Source organism: Gekko japonicus, unplaced genomic scaffold (assembly GCF_001447785.1).
Source record: "Gekko japonicus isolate JY-2015 unplaced genomic scaffold, Gekko_japonicus_V1.1 scaffold1726, whole genome shotgun sequence".
NCBI lineage: Eukaryota > Metazoa > Chordata > Lepidosauria > Squamata > Gekkonidae > Gekko > Gekko japonicus.
Window position 1 is genome coordinate 63,229 of NW_015168706.1, and position 16,847 is coordinate 80,075.

The following is a 16,847-nucleotide window of genomic DNA, read 5'->3' on the forward strand; positions in this document are numbered from 1 at the left end:
TAGAAGGCAAAGCAGGGCCAGCCCTGGTTAGGACCAGTGTTCCCTTCTAAGCTGAGTTAGTGTGAGATAGCTCACCGTTTTTTAGCCTCCAGCTCACACATTTTTGTCTTAACTCAGGAAGGAGGGCTCCAGAGCAAACACAGGCCCCGGTCACACAGGCCGGATATCGCGGGGGGGAGGCGTGGCTAATTGCACCGGCGCAGTTTGATCCGCGATTTCGCGATCAGACGAGCTGGCAGCACACCAAGGGTCCTTCCCTTGGCGCCAGTGGGTAAACGAGGGTGGTGATCACACGACGATCCTGCAGACTTGGGGGGAAAAAACCTGTTTGCGAAGGGACATGGGCGGGTGCCGGATGCCACCACCGGAAACGCGATCAGACGCCCGCCCTTGCCCCGCGGTTTCCGGAAACTAGTACCTCGGAGGTACTAGTTTTTAACTCCGCATCTTCGGCGGGAAGCCTCGGGTTCGCCACGGGAGCTCTACGCTTCCCAGATGTTGCGGTGTGATCGCGCCCAGAAAATCCGCCTATCTTCCGTCTCTGTAGCGTGGCTAATTCTCCGTGGGACCGCAGCCTAAGTTACGCAACAGACAAATTGCTTGCTCACAACTTTAATGCCGGTAGCTCACAAAGTAGAATTTTTGCTCACAAGACCCCACAGCTTAGAGGGAACATTGGTTAGGACTTGGGTGGGAGACCTCCACGGCAGCCCAGGGTTGCTACGCAGAGGCAGGCTGCGGCAAACCACCTGTCTTAGTCTCTGGATGGCCTAGGCCAGCCTGATCTCATCAGGTCTCAGGAGCTGAGCAAGGTCGACCCTGGTTAGGACTTGGGTGGGAGACCACCAAGGAAATCCAGGGTTGCTACGCAGAGGCAGGTAATGGCAAACCCACCTCTGTTCATCTCAGAAGCCGAGCAGGGCCAGTCCTGGTTAGGACTTGGGTGGGAGACCTCCACGGCAGCCCAGGGTTGCTACGCAGAGGCAGGCTGCGGCAAACCACAACACAGCCCACCTGAGAAGACTTTATAGTCTGGTTTACGGCCTAGCCGCTCCAGTTTTCCCAGAATGCTGTGTTTGTGATTTACAGCGCCAGCTGCTCTCAACCTATAATTTCTTGTTTTTAAACTGTCTTAACTATCGTTATATCATTTGAGGAGCTGTGGCTCAGTGGCAGACCCTCTGCTTGGCGTGCAGAAGGTCCCAAGTTCAATCCCCGGCATCTCCCGTTAAAGGACCAGGCAGCAGGTGGTGGGAAAGACCTCCGCCTGAGACCCTGGAGAGCCTTGTAACTGACCCAAGGTCACACCAGCAGTGCACGTGGAGGAGTGGGGAATCAAACCCGGTCCGCACTCCTAACCACTACACCAAACTGGCTTACCAAACAGAAGCAGAATAAATTGTGCAATTCAGTACATCTAAACAAATCTGCATCTGGTATGCAAATGAAGTAAAATGGTGCTGTTTCTTTTGTATTTGTGCTTCCTGGGTTGTTGTTTTTTTTACTGAATTGCATAATTTATTCTGCTTCTGTTCAGTAAGCCAGTTTGGTGTAGTGGGGAGCTGTCAAGAGGGGCCGTGGCTCAGTGGCAGAGCCTCTGCTTGGCATGCATAAGGTCTCAGGTTCAATCCCTGGCATCTCCAGTTAAAAAGGACCAGGCAGGAGGTGATGGGAAAGACCTTCACCCTAAACCCTGGAGAGTTGAAAAGAGGGGCTGTGGCTCAGTGGCAGAGCCTCTGCTTGGCGTGCAGAAGGTCCCAGGTTCAATCCCCAGCATCTCCCGTTAAAGGACCAGGCAGCAGGTGGTGGGAAAGACCTCCACCTGAGACCCTGGAGAGCTACAGAGAGGGCTGTGGCTCAGTGGCAGACCCTCTGCTTGGCGTGCAGAAGGTCCCAAGTTCAATCCCCGGCATCTCCCGTTAAAGGACCAGGCAGCAGGTGGTGGGAAAGACCTCCGCCTGAGACCCTGGAGAGCAGCTGCCAGTCTGAGTTGACAATACTGACTTTGATGGACCAAGGCTCTGATTCACTACAAGGCAGCTTCCTGTGTTCATACCTGTTTTAATTTTTATTGCGGAATTGCTGCGGTAATCCGCTCTGAGCCCGCCTGCAGGGAGGGTGGAAGATAAGTTAAATAAATAAACAAGACGGGCAAGAAACGACCCTCTCAGTCATCATCATCATCATTGACCTTTATTGGCATAGCAACCGTCTCAGTCTTGGGTAAATTAGATGCCTTGCATCTACACCTCAGGCTGGGTAACTGGATGTGGGCAATTCAGATGCTGGGCACGGAGCAAGCTGGCTTTAGATAAAGGAGCTCTATGCTGCATCCTGCACTGGCTTCGTCTCATTTGGCTGAGAAAGACTCTTTCTTTCAAAAGGAAAAGCGCCGCATGCATTGTTTTACAGGCAGCCTTTGGCCCGATCTCGAGAATGTGTCTCCGGAAGAAACTAGAAACCACAACGACACCTGCACCAGAATGGCATAACAGATGTGGCACAGTTCTCCTATACTGTTTTCTTAAATGTCTAAAATCTTTTTAAAAAATTCTTAATCCTTTTAAAATCTTTTATATGGTGTACGGCTTATGGGCTTTTAAAACCTAATAAACTGAAACTACACCTGCAAAGTCGTCATCGCTAGTTCAGCTATTAGGGCTAAGGTACAACACACTCAGCAGAACCACATTCCTGGGTTTTCCCGTAGAGGAGAAGGAAGAAGAAATTGGATTTCTACCCCGCCCTTTACTACCCAAAGGAGTCTCAGAGCGGCTCACAAACTCCTTTCCCTTCCCCTCCCCACAACAGACACCCTGTGAGGTAAAAGAAGAAGAAGAAGAGGAGATTGGATTTCTACCCCGTCCTTCACTACCCAAAGGAGTCTCAGAGCGGCTCACAAACTCCTTTCCCTTCCCCTCCCCAAAACAGACACCCTGTGAGGTAAAAGAAGAAGAAGAAGAGATTGGATTCATACCCCGCCCTTCACTACCCAAAGGAGTCTCAGAGCGGCTCACAAACTCCTTCCCCTTCCCCTCCCCACAACAGACACCCTGTGAGGCAGGTGGGGCTGAGAGAGCTCTGACAGAAACTGCTCTTTTTCAAGGACAGCTCTTATCAGAACTATGGCTTGCCCAAGGTCATCCAGCCAGGTGCAAGTGGAGGAGTGGGGAATCAAACCCGGTTTTCCCAGATTAGAGTCTGCGCACTTAACTACCACACCAAACTGACTCTGGCTGGATTCACATTTTGGAGAGCTTCCATGTTTGGCATCAGTAACAGCTGTGAAAAGGATGGCTTATAGAGCTAAGCTCAACAGAACATGCATGTTCAGAGGCAGTCTACCCGCAAGGGCTTCTTAAAGGCACATGACCAGTCTGTGGGACAGACGGTGGAGGTGGACCTTCGGTCCAATCCAGCATGTCTCTTCTAATGTTCCCTGTTATCCTGCTTAACCAACGGCATACACCATAGCATTTCCGGTTTCCATCTTTTGGGCCCTTTCCCACGCTAACAACGCTCTTTCTCAAAAACGCAGAGTCAAACTGGATGTTACGGGTCTGACCTATGGCCACCATCTTTGAGAAGAATGTGGCCACTTAAAAAAATGCCTCGAGGGCCTCATCCTGATTGGGTCCACAGCACAGTAGAAAGGTGACCCCCCCCCCCCCGGGGCGTTTTCAGTTGCTGGAACGGGGCTGTCATGTCTAGCTGGGCCGTCAGCTGAAGGGCAGCTTATCCTAGTACTGAAATTCTTAGTTTATTTATTTTTTAATGGCTTTATGAGCCACGGTGGCTCAGAGGTTAAGACGCTGAGCTGCAGACCGCAAGGTCAGTAGTTCGGCAGTTTGAGACCCGAGTGCCACGTGACGTGACGGAGTGAGCTCCCATCTCTAGTTCCAGCTCCTGCCAACCGAGCAGTTCGAAAGCAAGAAATTGCAAGTAGATAAATAGGTACCACTTTGGTGGGAAGGTAACAGCGTTCCGTGCGCCTCGGCGTCTAGTCATGCCGGCCACATGACCACGGAAACGTCTCCGGACAGCGCTGGCTCCTCGGCTTGGAAATGGAGACGAGCACCGCACCCCTAGAGTCGGATTCGACTGGCTTTCGAGCGAGGGGAGCCTGTGAGCTGAAAGGTCGGCTGCGAGGGGCCCTCGTGCCTTAAATCAGTCAGCTCAAATACCGGAGCAGCTCTGGGACTTGAGCCGCGGCGTGAGGAGCCACCTCGGGCTGGGGCCCGGATTCAGAGGTGCCCTGCTTGGCGGGACAGCAAGATAAGCCTCCTGGTGTAAGGGCGGGGGTGGCGACAAAGGGGAAGGAAGGGCCACTCGGGGCGATGCTGGAGAGCAGACCCCGCCCCCCCCCACGGGGAACCCACGGCCAGCGCCTACCTCCGGTCGTCCTCGGCCATCAGAAGTGGCATCAGGGCAATCCGGGTCTCCAGATCCTCGATAGCCAGGCGCCTGAGGAGGAGACGGGATATTATTTCAGACAAGGCCTGAGCTGAAACGGCCCAAGACTGTGGCCCCTCAGAAAAGAAAAACCTGGCTTCCGGGAGTGGCCCAGTAGAGTCAGGTTGCCATGTACTCTCTCCCAGGGCTCTTTTTTGTAGCAGGGACTCCTTCGCCTATTAGGTGACACGCCCCCTAATGTAGCCAGTCCCCCAAGAGCTTTAACAGAGCTCTTCTTACAGGGGCTACTGTCAGCTCTTGGAGGATTGGCTACGTTAGGGGGCGTGTCGCCTAATATGCAAAGGAGCTCCTGCTACAAAAAAGAGCCCTGGGCGACACGCCCCCTAATGTAGCCAATCCACCAAGAGCTGACAGAGCTCTTCTTACAGGGGCTACTGTCACCTCTTGGAGGATTGGCTACGCTAGGGGGCGTGTCGCCTAATATGCAAAGGAGGTCCTGCTACAAAAAGAGCCCAAAGTACCCCAAGATAATAACAGAGGTGAACTCATGTGCAGTAACTCAGGGCTCTTTTTGTAGCAGGAACTCCTTTGCATATTAGGCGACACCCCCCCTAATGTAGCCAATCCCCCAAGAGCTTACTGAGCTCTTCTTACAGGGGCTACTGTAAGCTCTTGGAGGATTGGCTACGTTAGGGGGCGTGTCGCCTAATATGCAAAGGAGTCCCTGCTACAAAAAGAAAGCTCTCTGGGGCCCGACCTGGATGGTCCACGCTAGCCCATTCTCATCAGATCTTAGATAGCTGGGGCAAGGGATGCTCTGTATTCTTGGTGCTTGGGGGAGGGGGGCAACAGTGGGAGGGCTTCTAGTGTCCTGGCCCCACTGCTGGACCTCCTGATGGCACCTGGTATTTTTGGCCACTGTGTGTGTGACAGTGTTGGACTGGATGGGCCATTGGCCTGATCCAACATTTGGCTTCTCTTAAGTTCTTATGTCTGGGGCAAGGGATGCTCTGTATTCTAGGCGCTTGGGGAGGCAACAGTGGGAGGGCTTCTAGTGTCCTGGCCCCACTGTTGGACCTCCTGATGGCACCTAGTATTTTTGGCCACTGTGTGTGTGACAGAGTGTTGGACTGGATGGGCCATTAGCCTGATCCAACACTGGCTTCTCTTATGAAGAAGGGGAAGGAGAAGGAGAAGAGATTGGATTTATGCCCCGCCCTTCACTCAGAGTCTCAGAGCGGCTTACAAACTCCTTTCCCGTCCCCTCCCCACAACAGACACCCTGTGAGGGAGGTGGGGCCAAGAGAGCTCTTTCGAGGACTGCTTGTGAGAGAACAGCTCTGACAGAACTACGGCTTGCCCAAGGTCATCCAGCAGCTGCGAGTGGAGGAGTGGGGAATCAAACCTGGTTCTCCCAGATTAGAGTCCGCGCACTTGACCACGACACCAACTGGAAGCGAAGAGGGGTCAGCCCTGGTTAGTATCTGGATGGGAGACCAAGGGAGTCCAGGGTTATAACACAGAGGCAGGTAATGACAAACTGCTTCTGTTAGTCTTTTGCCTCGAAAACCCTACGGGGTCACCGTAAGTCGGTTGCATCTTGACACACACACCCCAAAGATCTCGGGGCTTACTCCCTTCCTTCAGCAGCATTACTTTTGAGGGAAATAAAGACGAATAGTACAATTCCCACCCAAAATGTACAGATCACAAGAATCAGATTGCCAAATCCTGCCCCGAGGGAAGAAATGTGTGCTCCTTATGTGATACGTGGCTTACCTCAAGAATGGGGTGTTTTGTTTTGAAGTACCTTCCCTTTGAGGAAAAGCTATGAGGTTTTTTGTGTAGAGAAAAAGACGAATGAGGAGCCATAACAGAAGCTCAGAAAATTACGTCTGGAGCGGAGAAAGCGGAGAGAACAAACCATTTATCTCCCTCTTTCAAAACACTAGAGAGCTTGGGGGGCGCAGCACGTTCAGGCAACGCTTCGCACCATGCGGAACTCACTGCCCCATGATGTAGGAACAGCCGCTAGCTCTAGATGGCTCTAAAAGAGATGAGACCAAGCTATGGACTTAAGCTTGCGCCTTCACTTTTGACATTCTTGACCTGATTCCCTCCTCTAACTTCCCCCCTTCACTCTCTTTCCTTCTTGTGTCTGTCCTTAATCTAAAATCTGGGACATAGGATTGAAATCCAGCCACTTTGTCCTTAGGGTCAAGAGCCTTCCTAGATATATATCCCCACCACCACCCCTTTTGATATTTTGTGCGGGTGCGCACGTACTTGCCAGATTCGGCCCCACTTAACTTCCGCGATCTGACGCGATCAGGCTTCCTTCGGCTCTCCAAGTCAGGGCCCTAGATATATTTGCTTGACCTTCCTTCCAATAGAAAGATGGGGGGGGGGAGTCCAGTTAATTTCCCCCCCTACCCCCCCTTCGCCAGGCTGCTCGGGGCTAGGACCCACATTTTGGCTAGCGGACATCTCCTAAGATCCCACCACGCCTGTCACCTGCAGTGTTCCCCCTAAGCTGAGTCAGTGTGAGCTAGCTCACAGTTTTTGTAGCCTCCGGCTCACACACATTTTTGTCTTTGCTCAGGAAAGGATGGCTCCGGAGCAAACTAATGTATGCAGCAGCCAAATCGCCCGCTCACAACTTTAATGGCAGGAGCTCACAAAGTAGAACTTTTGCTCACAAGACTCCACAGCTTAGAGGCAGCATTGCTCCAGAGCAAACTAATGTATGCAGCAGCCAAATCGCTCGCTCACAGCTTTAATGGCAGGAGCTCATAAAGTAGAATTTTTGCTCACAAGACTCCACAGCTTAGAGGGAACATTGCTCTAGAGCGAACTAATTTATGCAGCAGCCAAATCACTCGCTCACAGCTTTAATGCCAGGAGCTCACAAAGTAGGATTTTTGCTCACAAGACTCCACAGCTTAGAGGGAACATTGCTCCAGAGCAAGCTAATTTATGCAGTAGCCAAATCACTCGCTCACAGCTTTAATGCCAGGAGCTCACAAAGTAGGACTTTTGCTCATAAGACTCCACAGTTTAGAGGGAACATTGCTCCAGAGCAAACTAATTTATACAGCAGCCAAATCGCTCGCTCACAGCTTTAATGGCAGGAGCTCACCAAGTAGGAATTTTGCTCACAACACTATGGCAGGAGCTCACAAAGTAGGATTTTTGCTCACAAGACTCCACAGCTTAGAGGCAGCATTGCTCCAGAGCAAACTAATTTATGCAGCAGCCAAATCTCGCTCGCTCACAACTTTAACGGCAGGAGCTCACAAAGTAGGATTTTTGCTCATAAGACTCCACAGCTTAGAGGGAGCACTGGTCACCTGTACCATGGGCTGGGGTCAGGGAATGCATGGGCATCAATTCTCTCAGGAAGATGGTGCTCCTATATATAGGCAGAAGGAGGAATCACAGGCTGGGGAGGACAGAAGGAGGAATCACGAAGCTCTGCCGAACGTGTCTCGTGTCTCTCAACTTACTTCCGTTCTCGGTTCCACCTGACTATTTTAAAATAGCCGTACATCATAATCCCGATTCCAATGCCAAACAGGCTATAGCCTAGGCAGAAGAAAAATAAACAGAGAGGTTAGATTGGGTAGTGGCAGCAGGAACAGCTTCCTATTTATTTCCAACATCCAGGGGTCATTTCCTGCAGGAGCGCACAGGAGCGGAGCTCCAGCAATAAAGCGCCTAGGGGGCGGGCCCGTGCCACAAGCATCGCCCCCTGCTCCCAGCAACCCTGGGCCACGAGGAGCACAAGGATCTGCGCATCTTCCCCCATAGCTAGCAATCCAAAACAATCCTGTGGAGCCTGAGCAGTAGGTGTTGCCTTCTGACACACTTCCGGTGATGCCAGGGGGTGTGGCATATGCAAAAAAGTTATGCTAATGAGTTATGCTAATGAGCTCCTGCACCTCTTTTTCTACAAAATGACCCTACCTACATCTATATCCTGCCTTCTGTCCAAGGAGCTCAGAGTAGTTTAACATAAGGCTCCCTTCCTCCAGTTTACTTTCACAACAACCCCGTAAGATAGGTTACACCGAGAAACTGCAACTGGCCCCAAGTTCACCAAGCAAGCTTCATATAAGTTAAGTAGCCTTTATTGGCATAGAAAAAAATCGACACCAGTAAATACAGTTGGAAAAGGAAAGTTAAAACCGCAACATACATATACATCAGTGTAAATATGAGATGATTTCTGTGAGATCCCTTGGCGTACCTTCATAGCAGAGCAAAGAAACTTAGCCTCCTTCTCGGTGACATTAGAGGAGAAATCGTACAAAAGTCTATCAACCTTAAATGCATCAGAACAGTCCCTCATCCTAACTAGAACAGAATGTAAATGCATAGAACTTAAATCTGTACAGAGGTGACAATAGAGAAGAACCTGAGTGATTGAGTCCACACATTTTTGATTACAAGGGCAGGATCTGGCTGAGTAGGCTCTCTTCTTGAGTCTTCCATAAAAATAGCAGAAGGCGCAGCATTACGTCTGGCAAGGGGAAATGCTCTGCGCTGCTGGCCATAAAAATAGCAGAAGGCACGGCATTACGTCTGGCAAGGGAAAATGCTCCGCGCTGCTGTGGCATCTGCAAAGAAGGTAGCTATGGGGCCATTCCCCAGTAACGAGGGGAATCTCAAAGCTCAGCGGGGAGGGGCTTCATATAATTGCGGGGATTCGGACCTGGGTCTCATCTCCAACATTTCACTACATACTTATGCAAAGAATAGCAAACAGGCCCTCAAAGGTTACTAGCCGGCATGAAGAAGTGTGCTATCGATAGCTACTAGGCCACAATAACTTGGTCACGCCTCCTTTTGTGGCCTCTTAGCTCCTGCATGCTTCTTGTGCTGCCCATGATGGTCTACATGGGTACTCCCATTTTACTCTCACCTTAACCCTGTTGAGACTGAGAGAGACTGACCGGGCCGAGGTCATCTAGCAAGCTTCACAGCCGAGCGTGGATTTGAACCCAAGTCCGGCTCACTGTATATTATATGCACAGTCACTTTGCTGACACCATGTTTGGTACTGCAAAGGATTCTGGGTGTTTAACACGCCACAAAACCCCCTAAAGTCCCTTACACTGGGCTTTTCGCTTCTCATTTCTGCAGGGAAAAACCCATGCCTCTTCAGATTTTTCTTGCTCATTCTCTGTTCTATAATTAACCTGATTTTCTCTTATAATGCCCCCCCATTTCCAAAACCCTTTCCAGCCCTTTTCTGCTGTCTGGATGCATCAGCCAAATTTGCTCCCGCAGTGCCGCAGGAATTTTGCACAATGCTTTTACGGTCTATGCAGGAAAGCGACTCAAATTTTCTTTCCCCTCAGCCTATTTTTAAGAGAAGAGAAGAGACTGGATTTATACCCCCTGCCCTTCACTACCCAAAGGTGTCTCAGAGCGGCTTACAAACTCCTTTCCCTTCCCCTCCCCACAACAGACACCCTGGGAGGTAGGTGGGGCTGAGAGAGCTCTGACAGAAACTGCTCTTTTTCAAGAACAGCTCTTATCAGAACTACGGCTGGCCCAAGGTCATCCAGCCAGGTGCAAGTGGAGGAGTGGGGGATCAAACCTGGTTCTCCCAGATTAGAGTCCATGCACTTAACCACGACACCAAACTGGCTCCCTTTCCATTTATCCAACCCCCCCAAATCTTTTATGTTATTTTGCTAATGTTTTCACTCACAGTAAACTAGATACCCTCCCTGCCTTCCTTGAGTCTCTGTTTTCACCTGTCTTTTTTCTGCAGTCATGAAACCAACTTTGTTCCAGGACTTCTACCATCTCTTTTAAGTAATTATATAACAAGGTGGAAATTACAAGGGAGTCAATACTGGCTAAATATGAGGAGAACCTTTCTAATGTAAGCGTGGTTGAGCAGTGGAACAGACTGCCTCGAGAGGTGGTGGATGCTCCTTCACTGGACGTTTTCAAGCGGAGGCTGGATGACCATCTTTCGGGTATGTCGTAGGGCTATCTTTCGGCTATGCCCCTGCAGAGTACAGGGGGTTGGACTGGATGACCTGCAAGGTCCCGTCCAACTCTACCATTCTATGATTCTATGAATGTTTCTCTTCACTCTACCATCCAAATCTTCTATATTGCTACCTGTGTTTCCCGCTCCCTTTGATAACACACTCCCAAATTTAAAACCTATTTTCCTTGATCTTTTCATAAACTTTTACATCAGATTCTTCAATCTGCTTAGAAACTGAACATGAGCACTGAGTTCATTCCAACCACCAGTGTTTAGATGCTGCTGGTCCCCTTCCCCAAGTTGTTACATGAATATGCTTTCCAAAACACCATTAATTTGACTTATTTTCAACTAATTTATCCTGTGGATTTTCTGAACTGTTAGGAACTGAACATGAGCACTGAGTTCATTCCAACCACCAGTGTTTAGATGCTGCTGGTCCCCTTCCCCAAGTTGTTACATGAATATGCTTTCCAAAACACCATTAATTTGACTTATTTTCAACTAATTTATCCTGTGGATTTTCTGAACTGTTAGGCGCTCTTTTTCTTCTACAAACGAAGCAGTCAACAACACCTGTAAGATTTTGTTTGTTCTCTTCCCCATAGCCTGTTTCCCAGCACTTTGGGGCTTTATTCTCTCCCCCCATCCCCATTCCATACTTCAGTCCGCAAACCTCCTTTTCTGATGCTAATCAACAGGCAGACATGCACCAGTTTTTCGAATCAACTGCCGCCATCTGTCTCCAAGCAGACGACTTTCCCCACACCACTCTGACCACTAGGCCTTTGAAAGTCTGGTTCCTATTGGAGGGCTTGGAGCAGGGAGAAGAGAGCACTTCTCTTCCCCCATTTTTTAAAAGATGGAATTTTGCTGCCCACATGGAATGTCCCCCCCTTCGGCATGAAGTCATCACTCCATCGTCTGCTGTGTAGCTGGAGGGATTAGAACGGGGCCTTCAAGTCCACTATTAGAGAGACAAAGTGGGCAGGTGCACTGCTGCTAACCAAGAAACTGCTTCCCCCAAATGTCCCCCCCCCAGGATTCTCAAAGTTCTCCAGGGTTTCAGCAGCCGATCTCCACTTGCCTCTTTCGCTGGCTGCTCTCGACATTCTGTTCAGCCCTCCATGGGCCAGTTCTTGAGGACTGCTTTTTCTTTTGGTTAATTGACAAGAGAGTTATTTTTCCATATATACGGTAGGGTATACCCTAACTGGTAGCAACCCTCCATGCACAGCTCCATTGCTCTGCACAGGGGCCAGCTGTTACATTTATTTATTTTGTTAACTGGATCAATCTATTTTATTAACGCGATTTATCTATTAAATTTGATTTATAACCCACCCTCCACTGCTACTGCAAGGCTCAGGGCAGGTAACAGAAGAAGAGATTGGATTTATACCCTGCCCTTCACTACCCAAAGGAGTCTCAGAGCGGCTTACTAACTCCTTTCCCTTCCCCTCCCCACAACAGACACCCTGTGAGGTAGGTGGGGACTGAGAGAGCTCTGACAGAAACTGCTCTTTTTCAAGAACAGCTCTTGTCAAGACTATGGCTTGCCCAAGGTCATCCAGCAGCTGCATGTGGAGGAGTGAGAATCAAACCCCGTTCTCCCAGATTAGCGTCCGCACACTTAACCACTACACCAAATGAACACTTTGGAAGTGGGCTGCATGGCATTATACCCTACCGAGTTCCCTTCCCTCACCAAATCTCACCCTCCTCAGGCCCCATCCCCCAAATCTCCATGTATTTCTGAAGATGGAGCTGGCAACCATAGAAAAGAGGGAGGGAGATATGGGAAAAGGTTCAGCCTATTTAATTTCCGCATGTCAGGGAACAGTTAAAGGTGCAGCACCTGGAAACTCTACAGTCCTCTATCCCTTACCCTTTAAAAACCTTTCCATTGGGAAAAAGGAAGTACTGGTAGAAAGGGACTTTCCTTTCCTTTTATTTTGGGTTTGGTTTTGGGGTTTTTTTTCCAGATAAAGCTCTAAACCAACAATTGTCAGCTCTACCTGGAGAAGCATTTGGCGTTTAATCTCTTTGCAGCAGAACTTCCCTGTTCCCTTTTTGCCAAGCTCCAATTCTCAATAAAAGAAGAGAAGAGATAAGAGATTGGATTTATACCCCGCCCTTCACTACAACCGAAGGAGTCTCAGACCAGTTTGCAATCTCCTTTCTCTTCCCCTCCCCACAGCAGACACCCTGGGAGGTAGGTGGGGCTGAGAGAGCTCTTCCAAGAAATGCCTTTGAGAGAACTTGTGACTGACCCAAGGTCACACCAGCAGCTGCATGTGGAGGAGTGGAGAATCAAACCTGGTTCTTCCAGATTAGAGTCTGCACTCTTAACTACTACACCAGACTGGCTCTCACACCAAACTGTCTCTTACACCACGAAGTACTCCCTACTAACCCCCAATATCACAGATGGTTGTTCCTGTAACCAACATTCATCGCCAATATCAATTAACACAAGGATATGCTTCCTCAATAAACCTGGCCTCCACCACACAAACCTTATAGACTTAGATTAATGGTCTCCTAAGTTTTCTAGGTTCGCTATATTCTGTGTAGCCTGGACTGACTTGGTAAAATAAGCTCTTATATTCAGGTTGTGTTACAATTCCTCTATATTTTATGTTTACATCACCTTGTTACGTAGGTTGTGTTTTGTATACTGTATAAAAGAATAAAAACTGTATTAAACAAATTAAAACAATAAACTGACATTAGTCCAATCCCCCCCCCCCCAAAGTAAATACTCAGTGTCAAGCCTTAGCAGCTGTGGCTGGACAATTCTTGTGAAACGGATTTGTTTATGTTGCGCAGTATTCGTTGTGTGTGAGCAATAAACAGAAGATAATTTTCTACAGAGTTACTACAGTAAATGATTTTCCACACATATCTTTATTGACTCTTTGTCATTTTTGTCACGGATGTCGTGTTTGGATTCCAGCCTTCAGGTGGGGGCCTGGAGATCTCCCAGGATTACAACTAATTTCCAGACGACAAAGATCTGTCCCCCTGGAGAAATTGGCTGCTTCAGAGTGTGGGCTCTATGGCATTATGCCCCTCTGGGCTCCTTCCCTTCCCTAAAGAGCCAGTTTGGTGTAGTGGCTAAGAACAGCTGTAATGTATTCAGGCCTGACATGTCCGGACATGCCCGGACTGGCCAGGCACAAACATCACTAGCTTCACGACAAAAGACAATGGGCTGCCAGTCTCCAGGAATTCGTCCAAGGGCAGCTCCAGCCCCGTTTCTCCTCTTTTTGTGTTTTTTGGGGGGGAGAGGGCGGGTCTCTGATTGACAGCCTCCCTCCCGGGGACCCAGGCGTCCGAGAATAGGGGGGGGGGGGGAGAAAAAGCCTCCCTCCCAGGACTTGGGAGGCTCCGCGTCTTCTGAGCCGGTGGCGAAGTTTAACCTGCCCAGCCGCGCCTCACCTGAGAGCCCCCGCCGAGGCATGTGCCGCTTGTAGTCGATGGGGCCATACCCGCCCGGAGGCGGCATGTCCTGCTTCACCTTCCCGACCGCCGACGCCATCCTTGAAGCGGGCAGACGGCTCGGCCTCTCGAGCGCCAGCGGCGCTTCCCAGATGACGTCACTTCCCACCGCCACCGCGCGCCTCGCCGAAAAGGAGGCCGGTCTCCGCGCCTACCGCAAGTAAGGAACTAAAAGCGCACCTGTTTTCCTCCAATGGCCGTTCGGGGGCGGGGCGGTATCTGCTACCGTATTTATAGGGGGAACGGCCCTCTGCGCCCCCCCCCCCACGGCTCTGACTCTCTTAAAATCGTTCTGTGCATTGTTCCCTCTAAGCTGAGTTAGTGTGAGCTAGCTCACAGTTTTTTAGCCTCCGGCTCACACTTTTTTGTCTCAGCTCAGGAAGGAAGTAAGGGACTAAAAGCGCACCTGTTTTCCTCCAGTGGCCGTTCGGGGGCGGGGCAGTATCTGCTACCGTATTTATAAGGGGAACGGCCCTCTGCCCCCCCCCCCCGGCTCTGACTCTCTTAAAATCGTTCTGTGCATTGTAAGTAATTTGGCTACTGCATAAATTAGTTTGCTCTGGAGCCATCTTTCCTGAGCGAAGACAAAAATGTGTGAGTTGGAGGCTCAAAAACTGTGAGCTGGCTCACACTAACTCAGCTTAGAGGGAACACTGCTCACAACTCTAATGCCAGAAGCTCACAAAGTAGAATTTTTGCTCATAAGACTCCACAGCTTAGAGGGAGCATTGGTTCTGTGCTCACTTCCCAGGTTAATTCGTCTTCCTGTCGATTGTCACCTTTTGACGTTCAGTTATCGGCATCGTAGTTGGAGCGGCTGTATAGCCGGAGTGCATTTCCCCGAGCGGTATAAAGGTTCTTTTCTTTTTCATTTTTAAAGTAAACTTTACCGGCGCGTTGTGCATTTCTCCCTAAATACGGGCTTTGAAAGAATGTGAGGGCAAAGTGCTGAGCATGTGCAGAGCGCCCGTCCTTTTAAACACCCCGGCCGCGTCTTCTGAAAGACCTGCAAATTGCAGACACCTCCCAAGTGGGCGCAGAGCCGCTCCACCTTCCACGGGATGGTTTTCTTGAATTCCTTAAAACCAAAAAGCATCCTGTAGGCAACGGCAAAAAAGATATTTGTAAAAAAATATGTTGCGTGCCGAGACTTTTCCCAGCAGTGGGCTGGAAGGATGAAATTATGGCTGAATGTACTTAGGAAGCAGTCCTAAAACATGTTTGATCTGCATTAGGCTTAACTTCGATGTCTTTGTGTGGTTTTCGTGCTGGGGAGCCAGGCTTTGACTGAAAATATAAAAAACCAGGGCTTTTTTGGTAGAAAAAGCCCAGCAGGAACTCATTAGCATAATAGGCCACACCCAACAGCAGAAACTCATTAGCATATTAGGCCACACACCCATGTTACCAGAAGTGTGGTCATCTAGCCACACCCACCTTTTGCTTCTTATTCTGTTTACCTTGTTTGTTGTCCCAGGGCTTTTTTTGTAGCAGGAACTCCTTTGCATGTTAGGCCACACACCCCTAGTGGAGCCAATCCTAATGAGTTTCTGCTGTTGGGTGTGGCCTATTATGCTAATGAGTTCCTGCTGGACGTGGCCAACTTGGGAGCCAGCCAGAATTCCGTTCCTGCCCAAAAATAGCCCTGCAAAACACAATCCACTTTACAACCGGCAGAACTTGCAAGGATGCCAGCTAGAAGCAACCCTTCTGGGGACTTTGAGCCACCCAAAATCTAATGTGAAGACACTTAATTGATTTGCTTCATGGGAAGGAGCTGCCTGACCCCAAGAACTCGGGGAGAGGCAAAGGGAGACCGTTTTTATTTCATTCCTTGTGCAACTGGGATTTCCCCGTCTTGGTTTAGAACCCAGAAGTGCATCCAAACCTGTGCTGGATTTGGGAGTATGCCAGGAGTGGGACAGGAGATTAGCCTGCACTGCACCTAAATATGCCTAAACTTTGAACCAGATTGCAATACTACCCTCTGGATGGCCAACAACAGGGCATAGAGGCTGAGGCCTTCCCTGATAAGAATGTAAGAAGGGCCCTGCTAGATCAGACCAATAGTGCCTTTAGTCCAGCATCCTGTCGCACACAGGGGCCAACCAGTCCCTCTGGAGGGCCAACAACAGGGCACAGAGGCTGAGGCCTTCCCTGATAAGAACATCAGAAGAGCCCCGCTGGATCAGACCAGTGGCCCATCTAGTCCAGCATCCTGTCTCACACAGGGGACAGCCAGTTCCCCCGGAGGGCCAACAACAGGGCAGAGAGGCCAAGGCCTTCCCCTAATGTTGTCTCCTGGCTCTGGAGTTCAGAAGCTTAGTGCCTCTGAATGTGGAGGCTCCCCTCAGTCACCGTGGCTAGTAGTCACTGATAGATTCATGGAGGATAAGTGCATCTAATCCCCTTGGAAAGCTGTTGTTTCCTGTGGCCATCATGACATCCTCTGGCAGTGAATCCCACATTTTAATCACTCTCTGTGTAAAGCAGTCTTTCCGTTTGTCTGTCCTGAACCTACTGCCCATCAGCTCCATTGGATGCCCGCAAATTCTATTATTTCTTTGACCTCTCTCTCCCCCATGTACCGTTTCCCCGAAAATAATACCTACCCAAAAAATAAGCCCTAGCAGGATTTCTGTGCATTTGTGGTATAAGCCTTACCCCGATAATAAGACCTAGTGATGAGAGTTATGACGATGTTCCAGAAGAAGATGACTTAACTGTATTTGAATAAATGTAGATTGTTGTATTATACTTAATAAAAATAAGACATCCCCTGAAAATAAGCCCTAGTGTGTCTTCTTGAGAAAAAATAAATATAAGACAGTGTCTTATTTTCGGGAAAACACGGTACTGAGAGGGAGTATCTCCTTCTACGATCCACTTGACTTTCTGCTTCGAGAAAAAGGAGAGTAGG

At 49.6% G+C, this 16,847-nt stretch overlaps 1 protein-coding gene across 1 annotated transcript in view; it reads right to left on the bottom strand.

Annotated features, from left to right (window-relative positions):
• NDUFA13 (NADH:ubiquinone oxidoreductase subunit A13) overlaps positions 1-13,992 on the bottom strand; it is a 17,560-nt gene extending 3,568 nt beyond the window's left edge. Inside the window, exons 1-3 of the mRNA XM_015415532.1 lie at positions 13,868-13,992; positions 7,920-7,998; positions 4,393-4,464 (exon numbers count right to left, since the gene is read on the bottom strand). Coding sequence (XP_015271018.1) covers positions 4,393-4,464; positions 7,920-7,998; positions 13,868-13,967 — 251 coding nt within the window. The 5' untranslated portion in view covers positions 13,968-13,992. The remainder of the gene's footprint in view (positions 1-4,392; positions 4,465-7,919; positions 7,999-13,867) is intronic.
• Positions 13,993-16,847: the final 2,855 nt, after the last annotated feature.